The sequence below is a fragment of the Capsicum annuum genome, chromosome 5 (genome assembly GCF_002878395.1).
Source record: "Capsicum annuum cultivar UCD-10X-F1 chromosome 5, UCD10Xv1.1, whole genome shotgun sequence".
Classification (NCBI taxonomy): domain Eukaryota; kingdom Viridiplantae; phylum Streptophyta; class Magnoliopsida; order Solanales; family Solanaceae; genus Capsicum; species Capsicum annuum.
Genome location: NC_061115.1, coordinates 211360089 through 211379274, shown reverse-complemented (window position 1 = coordinate 211379274; position 19186 = coordinate 211360089). Strand labels below are relative to the sequence as shown.

At 35.4% G+C, this 19186-nt stretch overlaps 1 protein-coding gene across 1 annotated transcript; it reads left to right on the top strand.

The window, feature by feature from the left end:
- The first annotated feature begins 3698 nt into the window (after nt 1-3698).
- LOC107871212 (probable prefoldin subunit 3) lies at nt 3699-14939 on the top strand. The gene is made up of 6 exons (XM_016718067.2): nt 3699-4078; nt 9267-9324; nt 10656-10727; nt 14044-14163; nt 14248-14349; nt 14633-14939. The coding sequence occupies exons 1-6, from the start codon at nt 3927-3929 to the stop codon at nt 14708-14710; spliced, it is 582 nt and encodes a 193-aa protein (XP_016573553.2). The 5' UTR covers nt 3699-3926; the 3' UTR covers nt 14711-14939.
- Nucleotides 14940-19186: the final 4247 nt, after the last annotated feature.

The window sequence follows — 19186 nt, the reverse complement described above, 5'->3', positions numbered from 1 at the left end:
AATTTTCATTAATAAATATTTTTTTTTTGCAATAATATCCAAGATACAAATGACTAATATCTTATTAACCAAAATCTATTTTTATTTTTACAAATAGTAATATTAGTTTGTGAAGTAAAAACACTGAAGTGTCTTCTAGGAAATACTATACTAAAAACAAGTAGCATGTAAGAATTACAAGAACAACTTTAAATTCTTTATCATTTTTAATACTATACTAAAAATAAGTAGTATGTAAAAATTAAAATAAGAACTTTAAATTCTTTATCATTTTTATGAGTATGTACATATATTTAAGGTCTTTCATTAAAAATTAATTTTATGTCACTAATTTTATTGAGACACTCTTGAACACAGCTAAAACTATCATTCATGATATGAAAACGTGCGTACCACTAATTCTATCAAATATCATGGTGGAATCCGACTCACTTTTGATTGTGAATATGATTAACAAGAATGTAAAACTGTATTGCCAGAATGATACGATTGATCAAATAGAGTGGCATAACTAGATTCGATCTTAAAACAGTGAAATATAATCTTTATTCTCTATAATCTGAACTAATTCTTGAAAGCAATAACTTTTCAATAATACATATTTTAGAGAAGAAGATTGCTAAATACGGGATTGTCATACATATTTTAGAAAAGATAATTTCTAACTATTGTCAAGGAGAGTAAGCTCTGACACATTATCTCGAAACCCCTCTAACACACGCTATCTTAAACAAGTTTCTTTATAATTGAAAATGTCAGGATTTGCATGTCAAATTTTCGATTTAGATTATAAAAGAGCACTTTTTTTCTTTACAATTGAAAAGATTTGCATGTCAAATTTTAGGTTTAGAATAAAAAGAGTATTTTTTGCTATTAATGACGGGATTACCTAATAACAATAGCCATAATTCCTTCTTGACATATTTATACGGAACACACCAATGAGTTACACTAAAAATCATCGCGAAGAGTGCATTTTATTCATTCTGACATGTTTTGTGTAAAGCATAGTAAAGAATGTACAAATATACTCTTGAATATTTATTTTTAAACACAAAAGTCTATATCTCTATATAATTGGAAAATGTACAAATATACTCGTGAATTTTGATAAATGATACATATATACCCCTCGTCATACTTTTAGTACAAATATACCCCTGTCATTAATGATTTGGTACAAATATACCCTCCTAACTAATGGCGTGCCACGTGCCACAATCCTAACCATTTACCCATTTTTATACGAAAAAGGTACAAATATACCCCTGAACTTTGATAAATGATACATATATACCCTCCTGTTTCCAACATAATTTAATTCATGAAAAATAAACTTCAACAATAAATAAAAATATGAAAAAAACAACAGTTTTACTGATAAACGATGGGGTACTTCCTCCCTTGATTCTTCTCTCTTGATTTTCTCCGTAATTCGAGGGCCATCAGTAGCATATTTCTCGAATGTATGAAGATTTGGATATGAATTTCTCCGTAATTCGAGGGCCGTTAGTGGCGTATTTCTCGAACGTTAGGAGTATTTAAATTTGATCTCCATGAAATGAGGGTTTGTCTTCTTGATGTATTTGATTATCAAGAAGAGAGAGTTTTGATCCCTTTGTGATATTCCATAAGTTTATGGAATTATCTAGAAATATTCGAGATTTATGCATATTTAATGAATTTGTGGGATATCGAGATCTTGATCTCTTTATGAATATCCCATGAAATTATTGAGACTTTGGAGATGCCTCTTTAAAGGATATTTGCCCCCTTTATATAAGCGTAATTTAGGGTTTAGGTTGAGTAAGTAGCCCCCAAGAACTCTAACCAAAATTGAACTCTTTTTGTAGAGTCCACAAAATTTCAATGTCTACAAATGCCCCCTGCTTCAAGGCTTGTCGGAGTGTAGACTTGATGAAACTCAAAGACGAGTCTTGAAGTACCGCTTTCATCTTTACGATACGGCGGCTACAGATTTGCATATTTGATTTATGAGATAAGAAATGAAAGGCAGATTTGGTCCTACTGGGCATGTCAATTTGTTCTCAACATAATTTAATTCACGAAAAATAAACTTCAACCACAAATAAAAATATGAAAAACAACAACAGTTTTATTGATAAACAATGGGGTACTTCCTTGATTCTTCTCTCTTGATTTTCTCCATAATTCGAGGACCATCAGTAGCATATTTCTCGAACGTATGAAGATTTAGATATGAATTTCTCCATGAAAGGAAGGTTTGTCTTCTTGATGTATTTAATTATCAAGAAGAGAGAGTTTTGATCCCTTTGTGATATTCCATGAGTTTATGAAATTATCTAGAAATATTTGAGATTTATGAATATTTCATGAATTTGTGGGATATCGGGATCTTGATCTCTTTGTGAATATCCCCTGAAATTATTGGGACTTAGGAGATGCCTTTTTAAAGGGATATTTGCCCCCTTTATATAGGCATAATTTAGGATTTAGGTTGAGTAGTCATCAAGCTAGATTTAGGGTAAAGTAGCCCCCAAGAACTCTAACCAAAATTGAATTTTTTTTTGTAGAGTCCACAAAATTTCAATGTCTACACCTCCGTCATACTTTGGGTACAAATATACCCCTACCGTTAATGATTTGGTACATGTAGGTCCTCCTAACTAACAGCCTGACACGTGTCTTGATCCTAGCCATTTACCCATTTTTATTTATTTTACCCTCAAATAATTAATCCACTCTAATTAAAAATCCACTACATGATCTATTACATTCTAACCCGACCCGATCCAAATTGAAGCTTCTGAGAAATGCATTTATGCCAAAAACTTTTGAGACTCAGAATTGAACAAAGGATTGATGCAAATGGTAGCGGCAAACTAGATCTGAAGGCATTTTAACCCTACAAACACGTCTCTTACCACTAAACCGATATCCCTAACAAATTTCAACCATTCTTTGCATAAAATCATCTGCATTTTCCTCCTGGTGCAACGAATATTCTACTTATTTGTGTTAGAATCTTGAAGTTCAATTACACCTGAAGTCTTTGGCATATACTCTCACACAAAGTCAACTTATATAATCTGCAAATTGTGATGAGTTTTGAAGTATGCATAAAGAGGAATGAAAGATTAATATGCATGAGTATGAATATATTGACATACATAATAGTTTACAGAGGAAAAAAATCGACACATGCAATCTAGCCTCACCAGAATCTGATTCTTTACTCCGTTATAACCTCCAAGAGTCATTATGAAGTAAGAATTTTCTCGCGTAAATTTTTTGGCAGCATTAGTTGCCTTGTTTGCTTCTGTAGCTCTTAGAAGCTTTATGCATACACGTGTGAAGCTTTAGTTTGGATCGAGCCGGATTGGAATGGAATGGGTCAGGTAATGAATTTTTAATTAGGATGGATTAATTATTTGGGAATAAAATAAATAAAAATGGATAAATTGCTAGGATCGTGACACGTGGCACGCCGTTAATGAGAAGGGTATATATGTACCAAGTCATTAACGGCGGGGATATATTTGTACCTAAAGTATAACAAAGATATATGTATATCATTTATTAAAGTTTGATGGTATATTTTTACCTTTTCTATTATATAATTATTAATTTTGAGATATATAGATTGTAGTCGTGCCTTCCTCGCAAAAAAATAGATTTTTTAAGACTTTTATCCGTGGAAAATTATCATTTGTGTAGCCTAGGTATGTCGATTTGTTCAAAATTTGTGATGTCAAAATTTTTATAGCTAGTCTTGGGTCAAAAATTTATTCAAATATATCAATACGACTGCGTTTTGACAATTAGCCGAATTAACGACGTCGTTCTCCTGTATTCTTCTTTCTTCCTCCCTACTGAACCAAAAAATAAAATATTTTGTTTTTACAGAATCTAACAGAGTAAAGTAAACTTGGACGGCGACGGCGATGGCGGCGGCGGCGGGGGAGTGTTCATCATACACAAGTGAAGTATCAGAGAGAAGAGGAATACCAGCCGCTTCATTCGTACAAGATGTTCAATCTTATCTTAACCAATCTGGTCTCGATGTCAATTCTGCTCTTGGTTTCCTACAAGAAAGGTCCTTTTTACCCAATACAACTTTTTTTTCCCTTTTTTTTTTGGTATAATAATCGTAGTGTCCGGGCTAGCTTTGGTTAATTTCTCGAGATACGTGTCAACTCCCACCAGCAACATGTCAGAAAGAAATCACTTAAAAGTGTTTTTTTTTTGGTTTTTGTTGGGGTTTGAACCCGAGACATCTTTGGGTAGTTTAAGGTTATCAAATGTTGAAACTCATATTACCTTTATATACGAAGCAAGTTGTTCATTATCATGTAAAGTTTCAGTCTTCAGGGAACCCTAGTGTTTTTTGTGTCTGTTGGGATTTGAATCTGATACTTCGTGATTCTCAACTAGGTTAGGCCACATCCTTGGGTAATTCAAGGTTATGAAATGTTGGAAACTCATTTTCCCTTTATATACTGAGCAACTTTAATTTGTTAGAAATTGGTTGTTCATTGTCATGTAAAGTTTTAGTCTTGAGGGAAATTGTGATCATAGAAGGTATATTAGATTCAACAATCTTAAGTAGTGGCTAGATTAGTCGTTGGGTGGCCGGACGGTTGCCACGAGAAAGTGAGTTTGGGGGACCGAAGGCAGTTTGCCACTATTCAAGCGTGAATACCTTGGTTTAAGAGAAAGTTTGGTGCAGAAAGTCTTAAATTTAGGATCTTCTGCTGCACAAATTTTCTAAGACTGAAACATCTCGCTCTTTGATCAGTGATTCACTGGCCACTAGATCGATCTCCAAAATCTGTTCTTTGATCAGTGATTCACCGGTCACTAGATCCAGGAACCCACCCTATTCTCAAACCTGGTGGCTCGGTTGATTGGCACTCCTGTAGGCTCATCTTGCATGCAAATCCTGGGAGTCCCAAGTCCTGCATGGTACTGTAGCTAATCACTAGCATTTTCTAGAATAATATTGTAAATTTGGTGCTGGAGTGTTTTGTTTGTGTATAATATTCAAACCTTTCTATTTGTTTAGCGATCAAAAAGAATTTTCTTGAACCTTTCTGATATTTACCTTTTTATCTTTTTAATTAGTTGAACTAAAAGACAAAAATCAAACCTTTAATGCCGTTTTGCTCATATAGATTACACTTATATAAACTCTGCTCTTGCTTTCCTCCAAGAAAGGTCTATTTTATTTTTTGGTGTGTATTAAATACTCGTACGAGGAGTTTCATAGAGTATAATGCTGGTGCTCTGGTGATATTTTTTCTGTTAGAAGGAATAAAAGGGGACATTTCCCCCCTTTTGGTAGAAAATGTTTTACCCAATTTCAGTTACATTGTTTTTTTTTAGAATTTAGAGCTAATAAACTCAAAATTCTAAAATCCTGGCTCCGTTTCTGTGTTCATTGCATGTGAAGTTTCTATCTTCAGGGAAATTGTAACTGATGGGGAGTTGTGTTATTCTTTAAATGTTGAACCTTTTATATCTTCTTAATCTGGATATGAAATAAAAGATACAACAACAACAAACCCAGTGTATTCCCACCTGGTGGGGTCTGGGGGGGGTAGGATGTACGCAGTCCATACCTCTACCTCTGAAGAAGTAGAAAGGCTGTTTCCGATAGACCCCCGGCTCGAGACACGCGGTACCACACAAACACATAGTAAAGCACAGCACAAGGTTACAAGATTACATAACATAAATACGGCACCCATAAGTAATATAAAACAGAGGAAAGCACACAGCTTCATAATAAAATATGGGACACGGACTCCTAACAGGAATAAACCCCCACCAAGTAGTTCCCTATACTAGCGACTCAGACTGGCCCTAGTCCACTGCCCTGATTCGCGTCCTCCAGACCTTCCTATCTAGGGTCATGTCCTCAGTGAGCTGTAACTGCTCCATGTCTCGCCTAATCACCTCACCACAGTAAAAGGGTGAGTTTTTCAACTCATGCAGAAAAATCGACAAGGAAGAGTTACCAAAATTCAGATTAGCATAAAAGCTTCTAAACTTCACAGATCATTGAACTGATGAAATGCTGAACCAGAAGGGAAAAGGGAGGATTTTTCAACTCTATATGAATTAAATCGAAAAGGAAAAACCCCACACCCAAAAAAGAGCTATCAAGTTACCAGAATTCAGATTAGCATAAAAGCTATACTTCACAGATCATTGAACCGATGAAATGACGAACCGGAAACACTAGCATAAAAGCTAAACCTCACAGATCATTGAATTAATGAAATGCTGGACCAGAACACTAAGCTAAAACAGGAGAATTTTTCAACTATGTAGGAACAAAAGTCAAAAGGAAAAACACCAGACCAAAAGAAGACCACTCGAGTAAGCAGAATTCAGCTTAACATAAAAGCTAACTTCACAGATCATTGAACCAGTGACATGCCGAACCATAAACAATCTAATAAGTAAACAAGGGAGAATTTTTCAACACTATGAACAAAAACAGAAAAGGAAAAAACACACACCACAAAAAGACCAGTCTAAGTTACCAGAATTCAGATTAGAGCTTAACTTTACAGATCATTGAACCGATGAAATGCTGAACCATAAACAATGTAAGCAAAAAGGGGATATTTTTTCAACTATGTAAGAACAAAAAGCGAATAAGGAACAAAAAACGAAAAGGAAAAAACCCACACCACAAAAAGACCAGTCTAAGCTACCAGAATTCAGATTAGAGCTAAACTTTACAATCATTGAACCTATGAAATGTTGAACCATAAACAATATAAGTAAAAAGGGCATTTTTTTTTATTTTTGATAACCGTGATGTCCGGGCCAGCTTGTGCGCACCTCGACTAAATCCACGGAATACCTGCTACCTCCCACCAGCAACAGGTATCAGGCAACTCTGTCCACCAAGGCTAGAACAGATGGGAAGAAAACACCTAGTGTTTGTCTCAGCTGGAAATTGAACCTGAGACCTCATGGTGTTCATCCTAACTTCATTGAACCACTAGGCCACACCCTGATATTTTTTCAACTAGGTAAAGAACAAAAATCTAATAAGGAAAATCCCCACACCAAAAAACCACCAGTTTAAGTCACCAGAATTCAGATTAGAGCTAAAAACATCACAGATCATCCAACCAATAAAATGCCAAACCAGAAAACCAAAAATCTAAGTAAAAAAGGTGGGATTTTTCAACTATGTAGCAACAAAAATCAAATAAGGAAAAACCCCACACCACAAAAAGATCAGTCTAAGTTACCAGAATTCACATTAGAGAGCTGAACAAACTTCACAGATAAATAATATAAGTAGAAAGGATAGAATTTTTCAACTATATAGGAACAACAATAAAAAAAGCAAAAACCCCATAGCAAGAAAAGACAAATCTAAATTACCCAGACTTCAAATTAGAGCTAAACTTCACAGATCACTGAACCAACAAAAATGCTTAACCAACAAAGTGAAGGGAAACCGGCAGAATTTTTCAACTTCATAGGAGCAAAAATGAAAAAAAGCAAGAACCCCAAAGCAAGAAAATACAAGGCTAAGTTACCCAGACTTCAGATAAGAGCTAAACTTCACAGATCACTGAACCGACAAAAATGCTTAACCAGCAAAATTGAAGGGAAACTGGGAGAATTTTTCAACTTAAGTATGAATAGAAACCGAGAAAGAAAACTCCCAGAGCAGAAAGAAGACCACTCGAGATCACCACAATATTTGAGTTAAACCTTTACTAAATCATTGAACCCAAATAAGAAAAAAAAAAAAAGGTTTGTACAATTTAATGATCAAATATTTAATGATGTTGTTTTCGTTGAGGTTACACCTGTATTAACTCCTTTTGCGAAAACAGTAGGAACATGTCCCCTTTTTTGCGGTCATTATTTTCCTTTCTATCCTTCGCTGATTACACTTTTTTTGAGTCGAGGGTCTATTGGGAACAATCTCTATAATCCACAAAGGTTTGGGTAAGGTCTGCGTACATCCTATCCTCCCCAGACCCCACTTGTGAAATTACACCGAGTATAGTGTTGTTGAGAAAATATCGTAGCAAATGGCTAGTAGGCCCGTTACCCATAAATTCTCTCTGCTCCTTGTTAATCATATACTAAAATATGGAGGATTCCTTGTACTTAGGCCTCCTGAGAATGCAATTGCAATAAGAATCTTCGGAGATCAAACTTGAATGATTATAAAAAACTGACTACATGATTTGTCGAAGGATAATAATTATAAAAAACTGATTAGGTCTTGGAAATAGTTACTAATACAGTAATAAGGAGTAGAGAAGGCAAAGCTGAGAGAGAAACATAGAGACAGCAGACTGTTACAGCCTTACAAAGCATAAATCAAATCGCGTGCAACAAATTCTTAAATCCATTCTTGACTAAATAAAACTAGTATAATTACAAACACGGAAGTGTGTGTACTTCTGTTTGCAATGACTGGAATTTGTGGTTCTTCAAAATCGGTGGTGTTCTCATTATTGAAGTCCCATAGTCTCTATGTCCTTTTATTGTTCTACTGAGTCTCTTGAAGTGCTTCCGAAATGTTGCTAGTCTGAACTTATTATTTCTTCTTCACTTATGAAATTTGCTCACAGTACAAAAGTGGCTTGGACTGCGTGCTTTTAATTGTGTAGAAATCCTCTAAAAGCAGATGACAGGAGTTTAACTAAAGAGACTGAATTTGGTTGATCAAAAAGAACATATTTGGTATCATTGCATGTTGTGTTCTACTTGTCATTTTTTTCTTTTTGATAACCGTGGTGTCCGGGCCAACTTTCGTGCACGACTAAATCAAGGGACACCTTCCACCTCCCACCAACAACAGATATCAGGTAGCTTTGTCCACTAAGGCTAAGACAGATGGAAGAATCATGTAGTGCTTTTTGTCTCTACTGGGATTCGAACCTGAGACCTATGGCTCTCATCACACCCTTGGGTGCCTTGTTATTCAGAAAGACAAATGAAATAAGTCTTTATCTTTTTACCCAAAAAATGGTCATGAAACTGTTCTTTTGTTTCAATCCCTATGATTTTGGGTCTATTATACAGTAAAACCGTAGAACTCATATAACAAAGATTTATGAATATCTACCTCATGCAGGCTGTTAACTATTTGTGTTACTAATAAATCATAAGCACCAGATTAGAATCCATTATACGAGAACAGAATAATTAGTCCTGCCTTAGAAATTCTAATCAGTGGTTAACTTTACTTGTTGTCTCCTTTCGTTTTTCTGAATATATGTCGTTCTTTGCAGACTTCAGCAGTACCGAGTGGTTGAAATGAAACTTCTAGCCCAACAGAGGGATCTTCAGGTACACTTTTTTGTGTAATTTCACAACATTCATCTCTATTTAAGTAATTCTTAATATATAGTTCTCAGGTCTGACTCATACTTTGTATTGAGAGGGCTATAATGCAAGTCAATAGAGAAAATTTTCATGTCTCACTCTGGACTTTTATTGATTCTTCTGGAAAGTGGACAAAATTTAGAAAATTGTACTTTGGTCTTTGCATCTTGTGCTGCCGATTCCTTAAATTAAAAGACTTAAAGCTGAGATGGTCCTCTTGTGACATTGAGAGAAAGATCAAAATAGTAGTTACATAAAGAATGTGCTTTTGGTTTTGGAATCTATTACTCTATGCAGAAAGTGTATATAGGATACAAATCTTAAGCACATGCCCAAAGTTGTAATGGGGCCGGCATGTGAGGGTTTCAGTTTTGCCACTCTTTTCACTAATGACTTTTTACAGCAAAAGTGCCTCGATCCCAAGCTAGATGGGGTCAAGTTATGAATCCTCCCAACACAGAAGACTGATGATTTTTTTACAGTTTATTATGTATTGGTTTGCCACAGCTGAAAGCTATCAGTACGGACTCTTTTACGCAATTCATGATTCATTTTGACTTTCTTAGAATTCGATAGCAGAAAGAAATTTTTTAGTTGACATAAGGTTGAATTCATACCTGCCCGATACAAAAAGTCCATGAAATATGGACAGGTTAGGTTAATTTATACACAAGTAATTCAATTAAATATTTAAAACTCACTATGGCCACCTATGAAGCTTTATTGATCTTACCTAACAAATACCAAGTTTTGAAAGCTGGAAATTGCCTCTCCTGTGAAAGTGTTGTCTCTTTCTCTTTGTCCGAATGCACCAAACAGGTATAATGGAACAATTTCCAGCTATAATGGCGCAAACGAACCAATACGTCTTATAAATGACATAATGTAAAATTTGGCAGTGTCCTCTTAACCTGCCCACTAAATATAGACTGTCTCTTACAACAACAACAACAACAACAACAAACACAGTGTATTCCTACATCGTGAGGTTTGGGGAGGGTAAGATGTACGCAGTCCATACCACTACCTCCGAAGAAGTAGCAAGGCTGTTTCCAATAGACCCCCGGCTCAAGATAAGGAGACTGTCTCTTACATTTTTGCCAAATTTCATGTCCGCCATTTATAAGTTGCTGTTGGGATGCTGTATTGCTCAAATGTGTTGAATTTTACATGTTTGATATCTCTTCTATGATCAGTCTCTTCTGAAAGTTTCTCTCTTTAGCTAGCTTGGTGCTTTTATATTGTTGTCTTGCTAACAAGTGGACGATTGACTTCTCCTCGTTCACTCTGTACAGGCAAAGATTCCCGACATAGAGAAATGCTTGGACATAGTTTCTACTTTGCAAGCTAAAAAGGAGAGCGGTGAGGTTTGTCCATGTTTTTCCAATGAATGTAACTTTCTTGATGCACTCTTAGACATTTTCATTTTTGCTAATTCTTGAGTTAATAGACTATTTTGTTTTATTTATTTAGGCCTGTAATTTGAATTTGAGAAAGCGTGAATTTTTCAATCCAAAATCATAATTCTATGATATAGTGGTGAAGCAGTTTAGGAATTTGAGTACTTCCTTGATACTGAGATGTACTGTGGGAGACAGTTATCCAGTGTTGGCTAAGTACTGTGATAACTACTGGTAGCTAACTATTGTTTGGACCGCTGTAATCCTTTATTCTTCCAGTACCCAAACTTGGGACTCTATGGGTTTGAGATAAGATAATAATGGACACAACTGGAAAGTTTCAGGATTTTGAAGGAGCTATCTACTGTTCTAATTTTTAAAAGGCGATGGTGCAGGACGAGACATTTTACTTCTACTGGGTGGGGCAAAGTATCGTATCATAGGGAGTGTGAACTTTTAGATTTTTAATGTTTAATGCAACAACAACAACATGCCTAGTGTAATCCCACAAGTGGGGTCTAGGGAGAGTGGTATGTACGCAACCTTACCCCTACCTTGTGGAGGTAGAGGTGTTATTTCTGATAGACCCTCAACTCAAGTAAAACATATCAAAATCAAGTATGGAAAGGAAGTGTAGCAATGATAAAATCATGCTAAAAGTTAATGAGAAGAGACCAGAAACAACAAATACTTCCTCCGTCCCATTTTATGTGTCGCCATTTGACCGGGCACGGAGTTTAAGAAATAAGGGAAGACTTGGTAAAGTTTACCAAATTATCTTTTATCAAAAAATGTGTCAATATCTTTTTTTTAATTAAGTGGGACCAATAAGGGTAGAAGGGTAATTGTGCCTTTAAAAAGTTGTCAAATAAGGAAAGGCGACACTTATTTTGGGACGGATTAAAAAGGAAATGATGACACATAATTTGGGATGGAGGGAGTAATATGATAACCGAAGCAAAGGAAACAAACAAATAATAATAAAATTGAAGAATATATTGTAGGAGGGCAATGATAATAATACTGGTAATGAAAACTAGATAACGTCGACTACTTACGAACCCTCTACCCTAATCCTCGATCTCCATGTCCTTCTATATAGAGTCATGTACTTGATAAGCTGCAGGTGAGTCATGTTCTGTTTAATCACCCCTCTCTAATACTTCTTCGTCCTACCTCTACTTCTCTTTACACCCACGATAGCCAACTCTTACTCCTCACTGGGATATTTGTGCATCCCTTCTTCACATACATGAAGCATATCAGCCTTGTCTCCCTAGTTTTATCTACCACGAGATCACTCCCACCTTGTCTTGAATATCTTCATTCCTAATCCATCTCTCCTTATAAGCTCACACATCCATCTCAACATCCTCATTTCCGCTACCTTGATCATCTGGACGTGCGAGTTCTTGACTGGCTCCGTCGCATATAACATAGCTGGTCTGTTAACCACTTTATAAAACTTACCTTTAAGTGTTGGTGACATATTCTTATCACAAGACAGTGGATGTGAGCGGAAGTCAATAAGCATACAAAAATTGAGGGCTAATGCTAATCCCTTTCTTTTGTCAATTAGCCATTGCAATATTATTGACCCTCCCTTAACGAAGTGCTAGTGTTTTTTTTTATTTTTTTCCGCATTATTTGGTTCTTGATGATCTCTGAGGTTGATTCGGGTCTCAATAAGTCTAATAGCACAGTTGATGGAAAAGCATCCAGTTGGGAGCTCTCTTGAATGCTCTGCTTCACTGCATGAGTTCCTTCACGATGAGGACTTCCCAAAATTTGAAATGGTCTTTCTGCAGTAGCAGTCACCCACAGATACCTATATATTCTTGCTGTAGAGTTTCAAAACTCAATTTCAAATGTATAGTAGCTTACTTCTCCAGTGCTGCCAGTAAATCAAAAGTAGAAGGAAAATGTGAAAGAATGAAAATTCTCGCACTACTGTTTTCTACTTCTCTGTGTATCCACTGCAATATCGCTGTATCATCCTCTGTACTTCTGTTTCAACTCTGCTCTCGCTCTTGTTCATCCCAACCACATAGTCACTGTTCTATTGCTCCTTCAGTTCCTGCATTCCCTTTATTACACCATTTGCTTGGCCATTCTTTTTGAAGGAGTTATTGTCTCAAGGACTCCGTGGATAGTTGAAGTGCACAGACTGGACTGTGCACCACCTTATCCAATAAAATAAAGAAACAAATTTAAATCTCTGAAGAATGTACTATTATTGGTCCGTTGTTATGCCATTTCTCGAAGGGGAGCCTTGGAGTAACTGGTAAAGTTGCTGCCGGGAGGTCACGGGTTCAAGCCTTGGAAACAGCCTTCGGCAGAAATGCAATGTAAGACTGCGTACAATACACCCTTGTGGTGAGACCCTTCCCCGGACCTTGCGCATAGCGGGAGATTTAGTGTACCGGGCTGCCCTTTTTTTTTTTGCCATTTCTCGCCCACTCTCCGATCCACTTACCAGTTCTATTGCTGTTGTCATGTGTGCATTGGAAGGCCAATCTGGCTGCTAGTTGGAGCTACTTTTTGAAACGTTTGAACTTGTTGAAATTTTCATCCATTCCATCCCTTTCTAGACTCTAACATGCATCCGTATTCTACCATTATACTTGTCATTGTATAACTCAAAACCAAGTTTCTGTTTTGTGAACATGATGCCAGTTCACTACTTATTGTTTCTTCCCGTAGTGGAGGTAATGACAAGTTGTAGTTGCTATCATTTGTGTAAAGGATGTTTATTGTGTGCATTTGACTATTCTAAGATGACTACAGTAAAAGTGGGCGAGTTAGAAAGAGAATGGGAATGGAGAAATGGAAAATGGAGCCTTTTCCTCCCACGTGGAACCTGTAAATGCATCTTTTTGTCACCCCATAATCTTTCTTGAAGTATTTCACTCTATAGATCACATTAGAAAAAAGCAGTTCTATTGTTCCATAATCTTTTTTGAAGTATTTCACTCTATAGATCACATTACAAAAAAGCAGTTCCATTGTTGGTTAAGTGTACAATTGATAGGTAAGAATTGGATGGCCCATTGTTGACACTTCACTATTTGTAAGAGTTGAATTGGTAATACAGTAATTTTTATGGGTAATGACTTGAACAGAAGTCCGACAAGGTTTCGATCATTTCTCTCTGCCCGGGGTTTACTTCACTGATAGCTTCCAGTCAATGTTCACTCCCAGTTTTTTTGTTTTCTTAATATGTTATGTCTTTGATACTAACCTGCCATGCTAACTGGTTCCTGGTTTGGCTCGTTGGTTGCAGGCACTAGTCACTGATTTTGAATTGTCAGAAGGTATTTATTCCCGGGCTAGAATTGAAGACACTGAATCTGTGTGCTTATGGCTAGGGGCAAATGTCATGCTGCAGTATTCATGTGAAGAGGTATGTAAGTAGCTATTGGAAGATTTCAAAAGCATGCACTCTTGGATATTTGGCGATGTTCTTCACATTTTGTTCACTGTACAGGCTACTGCGCTTCTTCAAACAAACTTAGAAAATGCAAAAGCCAGTTTAGAGGTTCTTGTGGCTGATCTGCAATTTTTGAGAGATCAAGTGACAATTACTCAGGTCGGTTCTGCTTTCAACTCTCATCTAGGACTAATGACTAGCTTGTGCTTGCTGGCTTGCGATCTGTTGTTTGTAAAGTCTTATTAAGTTATCTTTAGTTACTGGTAACTGATTTTGCATTTGCTAGGGTAAACGCCACTAATTTGATAATTTATTTTGTGAATGCACGTAATGTGGAACTTGGAGCAATTTCTCAAATTAGTTAATTGCTTTTTCATCTTCAGAAAAACTGGTGTGCTACTTGTTGCTTCTCTGCTTATTTTTGTAAGCTTCTATGGCTCAGGTCACAACTGCTCGTGTATACAACTGGGATGTACATCAACGTAGACTTCGACAAGCTACTACCCCCAAAGAATCATGAGAAACACCAATCTTTCATTGAAAGAGGTGGTGGTAGACATTGCTTCAGAGTACGATTCAGATCATTTTGGTCCGTCTTTGTAGGTTGATTTTGAAATGTTCTTGCAAAGATCATAAATTAGTTTGGTTCCGCTATCATTAATGGGTTCAATCTTACAATTTCGGCTTCTATGTGTATGAAACTAAAATGTGATTTGTCCAAAGACACAAAATATGAGTTGGTTGGATGAGTTTGTTGTGCTTTTGTGACATGATTTACGATGTAATGGTACACTTATTGGGTAAGATTATTGAATCATGGCATAACTCTGAATTTATTGCCTAACCCTGTTCAACTCCGACCATGCAAGTAAGTAATTCAAGCCATAATATGAGTTGGTTGGATGAGTTGGATGAGTTTGTTCTACTTTAGAGTGCTTCCCACCATAAAGCTATGAATAAGAGCGCAAGATTTCATAGCTTTGTAAATTTAAATAAGTGTACATTTATTCTGTGGAGAAGTCGATTCATATAGCTGGCACCAAGTTTTTTGGGACTAAAGGCGTAGATGTTGTTATTGTAAATGATCAGCATTCACCCCATGTGCCGTGTGCAGCACAATGGGAAAAATATGTTCTTGCATTCAACTTGACAACGTGCTCATCAGGTAATTTCAGATTATGTCGCTGGTGCTACGTTTGAATAATGGAGTCACTCATCCAGAAATATAGGTTCTTGTTTATTCATTTCTGCGTAACACGTTTAGATTTATCTTTGCTTCCAGCTCAATGTCCAAGCTCTGCTTAAACCAAACAGAAGCTTGATTTGGACTGATAGCCTGCCTGGTTTTTGAAATTTGAATTGCACAATTAGGAAAATACTTGACATTATCCTTAAAGTGTTGTTTTCTATATAAAGATATCTGCAGTACTGTTTGTGTAAAGTGTTTATTCCAGTATCCACATTCACTTGTTTTGGATCAAGTGTAGCAATTTTTTTCTATTATAGCTGGCCGAGTCATTTGTGAATTAGTTGGTACTAGATCGTTGTAGTCGTAGTATTACTTAGTTTCTTGTCCTTCGATTTTGATTTCTGTTGTGCACTTTGATTATCGTAATATTTTATTGCAGTTACTTTTTTTTTTTTTCAATATGCTCTCGATAATATTTTTTTCATGACTTCTTCACTCCTGTTAATTCTTTTTCAACTTGCTTTGAATTTTTTTCGGTTGACTCGAGGGTCTATTAGAAACAACCTCTCCATCTCCAAAGATAAGGATAAGATCTGTGTATTACTCTATGCTTCTCCGACTCTACTTGTGGGATTACACATTATATTGTGTATGTTGTTGTGTTGTCATCTGTGAGGTAAGAGACAGAGTCTATGACCTGTTATCATGATGTCTTGTTGTTTCCTAATGTACCATAATGTAGTAGCCGCATATACTGGTTTGGGTTCACACAATGGGTCAAATACTCAAATGTGATTTGCTTCCCACACTTCATTTAAGCATGGCTTTACTGAACGTCAAAACGCGTTTTCTGCCATTGGGGTTGCTGAAGGGAATCTGGGGTGCACAAGGTTATTGGCAGACAGAGGGACGGATCTACGATTTTAAGTACCCGTTGGCCATAAAATTATTCACTTTTTTTCGAAGTAGTTTCACTTTATTTGAAAACTAGTGTTTGACCATGGAAGTTCAGATACAACTTCAAATTTAGAAAATACTAGCTTATAGCCTATTTTGAAGTTCACTTTTCGCTTTTTAAGTTGTATTTAAGTACGTTCAAGCCATGGAAATAGCATCTGGCGGAAATGCATGGTAAAGCTGCAAACAACAGACCCTTATAGTCCGGTCTTTCTTGGCCCCACATAGCGGGAGTTATAGTGCGTCGAGCTACCTATTTATATAAGTAAATTCAAGCATGAACATTATTCTAACTGTCTTTTGCAAAAAGTAGAATCAAACACAATTTCATCTTCAATTTTAAATTTCATACACTACATAAAGTGAAAATATTTGAAATCTATAGCCGAACACCTGCTACGTTTATGGGTTCTGAATTCAAGAATATTCTAACTTCTTGAGTTCGGGATAGAATAGTTATACATCTAGAATAGTTATTACAACCAGAATGGTTTAGTTTTTTTTTTTTTTTTTTCAATTTCTTTTTTTAGAAAGGAAAAACTACAATGGGAGCTAAAACACATGACCTAAAACATTCTTTACATCCTCATTGCGACTACACTATGGGTTTCTTAGTGTTAAAAGATATAATTTTCCAAGAAAGAAGATTTACTTGTCCATCATAAGATAGTATCGCTCCGTCACTTGGGTGGGCCATGGTTATAAAGAGGGAAGAAGCATAATTTAGCTGAATTGACGCTATTTTAACTAAGTAATTGTCTCCTCAGTGAGATACTGTGTGTTTGTGTGTGTGTGTGGGGGTGTGTGTGTGGTGGTCTTTGTAGTAATTCAAAACTACGTGTTGACAAATTTAATTTGATAGAGAAATTAGTTTTCAATATCTGGACACATGCAATGACTGCTTTTTGACCATCTTCTTCTTTGTTTTTGTATGCCAAAAAGTAGTCTAAGTTGAAGCAGATTAATGTAACCTTTTCACGCAGCCCTTTTCTGGTAACAATTCAATATGTGTTTTAAGTAATTATCATAATAGTAAAATAGTAGTAATAAAGAAATGCCATAAACATTTTTACATGCCATATTGTTAAAAAAAATATACCCACTCAGTTTCAATTTGTTTGTCTTTCACTTGAGAGAAAATGAATGCCTATTTTCTTTTCTAACAACTTTTTAATTATAACACTTCATGTAACATGTTTAAGATTACACCATTATGAAATATTTTGATATATTCAACATATCATTTAGATTCTCCACATTATAATCCCTTTTCTCTACCTCTATTTTTTTTTAAGAACATATGTTTAGTTTAAAATCACCAAATTTAAAACGATAAAAATAGTAGATCCTAGATTAAAGAAATGCCATATGCATGGCCCATCGCCATGATGAGAAAACAGAAGATATGTTGAGATGGACAGATATGGATAAACCAGATGAAGGTGGGAAAACGAATAAATAATAGAGGGTTAAAATTTAAATGCAAGAAAAAACATGAACAATAAATTATTGTCATATGATTGAGTTATAGCTAAAGGTAGAAAACGCGTTATGATTAGCATGTGGTCTCTCTTGTCTCTAAAAATTATACTCCCTCCGTTTTAAAAAAATGATTTTACTTTGACTTGGCACAAAGTTTAAAAAAATAAAAAAGATTTTTAAATCTTGTGGTTATAAACATGTCAAGTGGAAAGTTGAAATTAAAATATTGCCAAAAAAAAAGAGTTCATTCTTTTTTAAATGAACTAAAAAGAAAAGTAGGCCATTCTTTTTAAAACGAAAGGAATCGTGTCTAGTGTTATTTTGGATGAAGAAAGCTAAACATTGGAGCTTGATTTTAGCTAATAAGTAAATACTCTAATTTTGAAAGTGTAGACTTTTGAGTTGAGTCTCTTGCATAAGGCTTGCTTATGCGGTACGGTTTACATACTTGTGTAATTTGTAGGCTATTATACAGTGGGGGTTTACCTAGTGCGCACAAAGTCTCACCATAAAGTGTTCACCCGAAGGACAGAGGCCGTGACAGAGGTTGTCGCAACTGCGGGTTATTTTGAGGTTTCCAAAAAAAAAAAAAACTTCGAGTGCGTACATTTAGACATCTTAACTTAGTCTCAACTAACAATTATAAGCTCTAACTCGTTTCCAGTGTATCTCGTGGACACTTGATGCTACCGTGACGCATAAATCTTGGAGGTGTCCAGATGATCATTTTGTAAGTTGGAGTATTCAAGTGATACATTAAAGACGAGCCGAGGTGTCTATGTGCATACTTAGGGCCCGTTTGGCCATGGAAATTTTTTCCTTTTTTCCGGAAAATTTTTCCGGAGTTGGAAATTGTGGTGTTTGACCATAAAAATTCGGAAAATAATTCCGGAAAATTTTTCTGAAAAGGGAAAACATGTTTTTGTTGTTTTCACAATTTTCCAACTCCAATTCTAACTTTTATTATTATTACATATAACCCCAATCTTTTAAATTTTTACATAAAACTCTCCTTATAACATTACTTTTTCAATATTACGTATATAGCAGTTTTAAAGAATAAAAATAATTATAATTTCAAACTTAATGCTATCCTAATTAATATATATCTCTTTTTCTCTCTCATCATTATTTTTATCTCTTATTTAATTTTCTTATTATTTAAGACATTATTTTACTGCTAATTTATATTTATACCCATAAATATATAAAGTATTATATTTATAATAGAAATATACAAAGTATGTTATATATAAAGTTTATATCATATATATACCATATACACACATATATAAATATACAAAGTATTAAGAAACATACTTTGTATATTTATATTATAAATATGCTTCGTATGTTTCTTAATACTTT

Coding starts and splice junctions, on each gene's coding strand:
- LOC107871212 (XM_016718067.2), top strand. CDS start 3,927: ATGGCGGCGGCGGCGGGGGAGTGTTCATCATACACAAGTGAAGTATCA. Junction 10,728..14,043: donor CTAAAAAGGAGAGCGGTGAG/GTTTGTCCATGT, acceptor CGTTGGTTGCAG/GCACTAGTCACTGATTTTGA. Junction 14,164..14,247: donor TGCAGTATTCATGTGAAGAG/GTATGTAAGTAG, acceptor TTCACTGTACAG/GCTACTGCGCTTCTTCAAAC.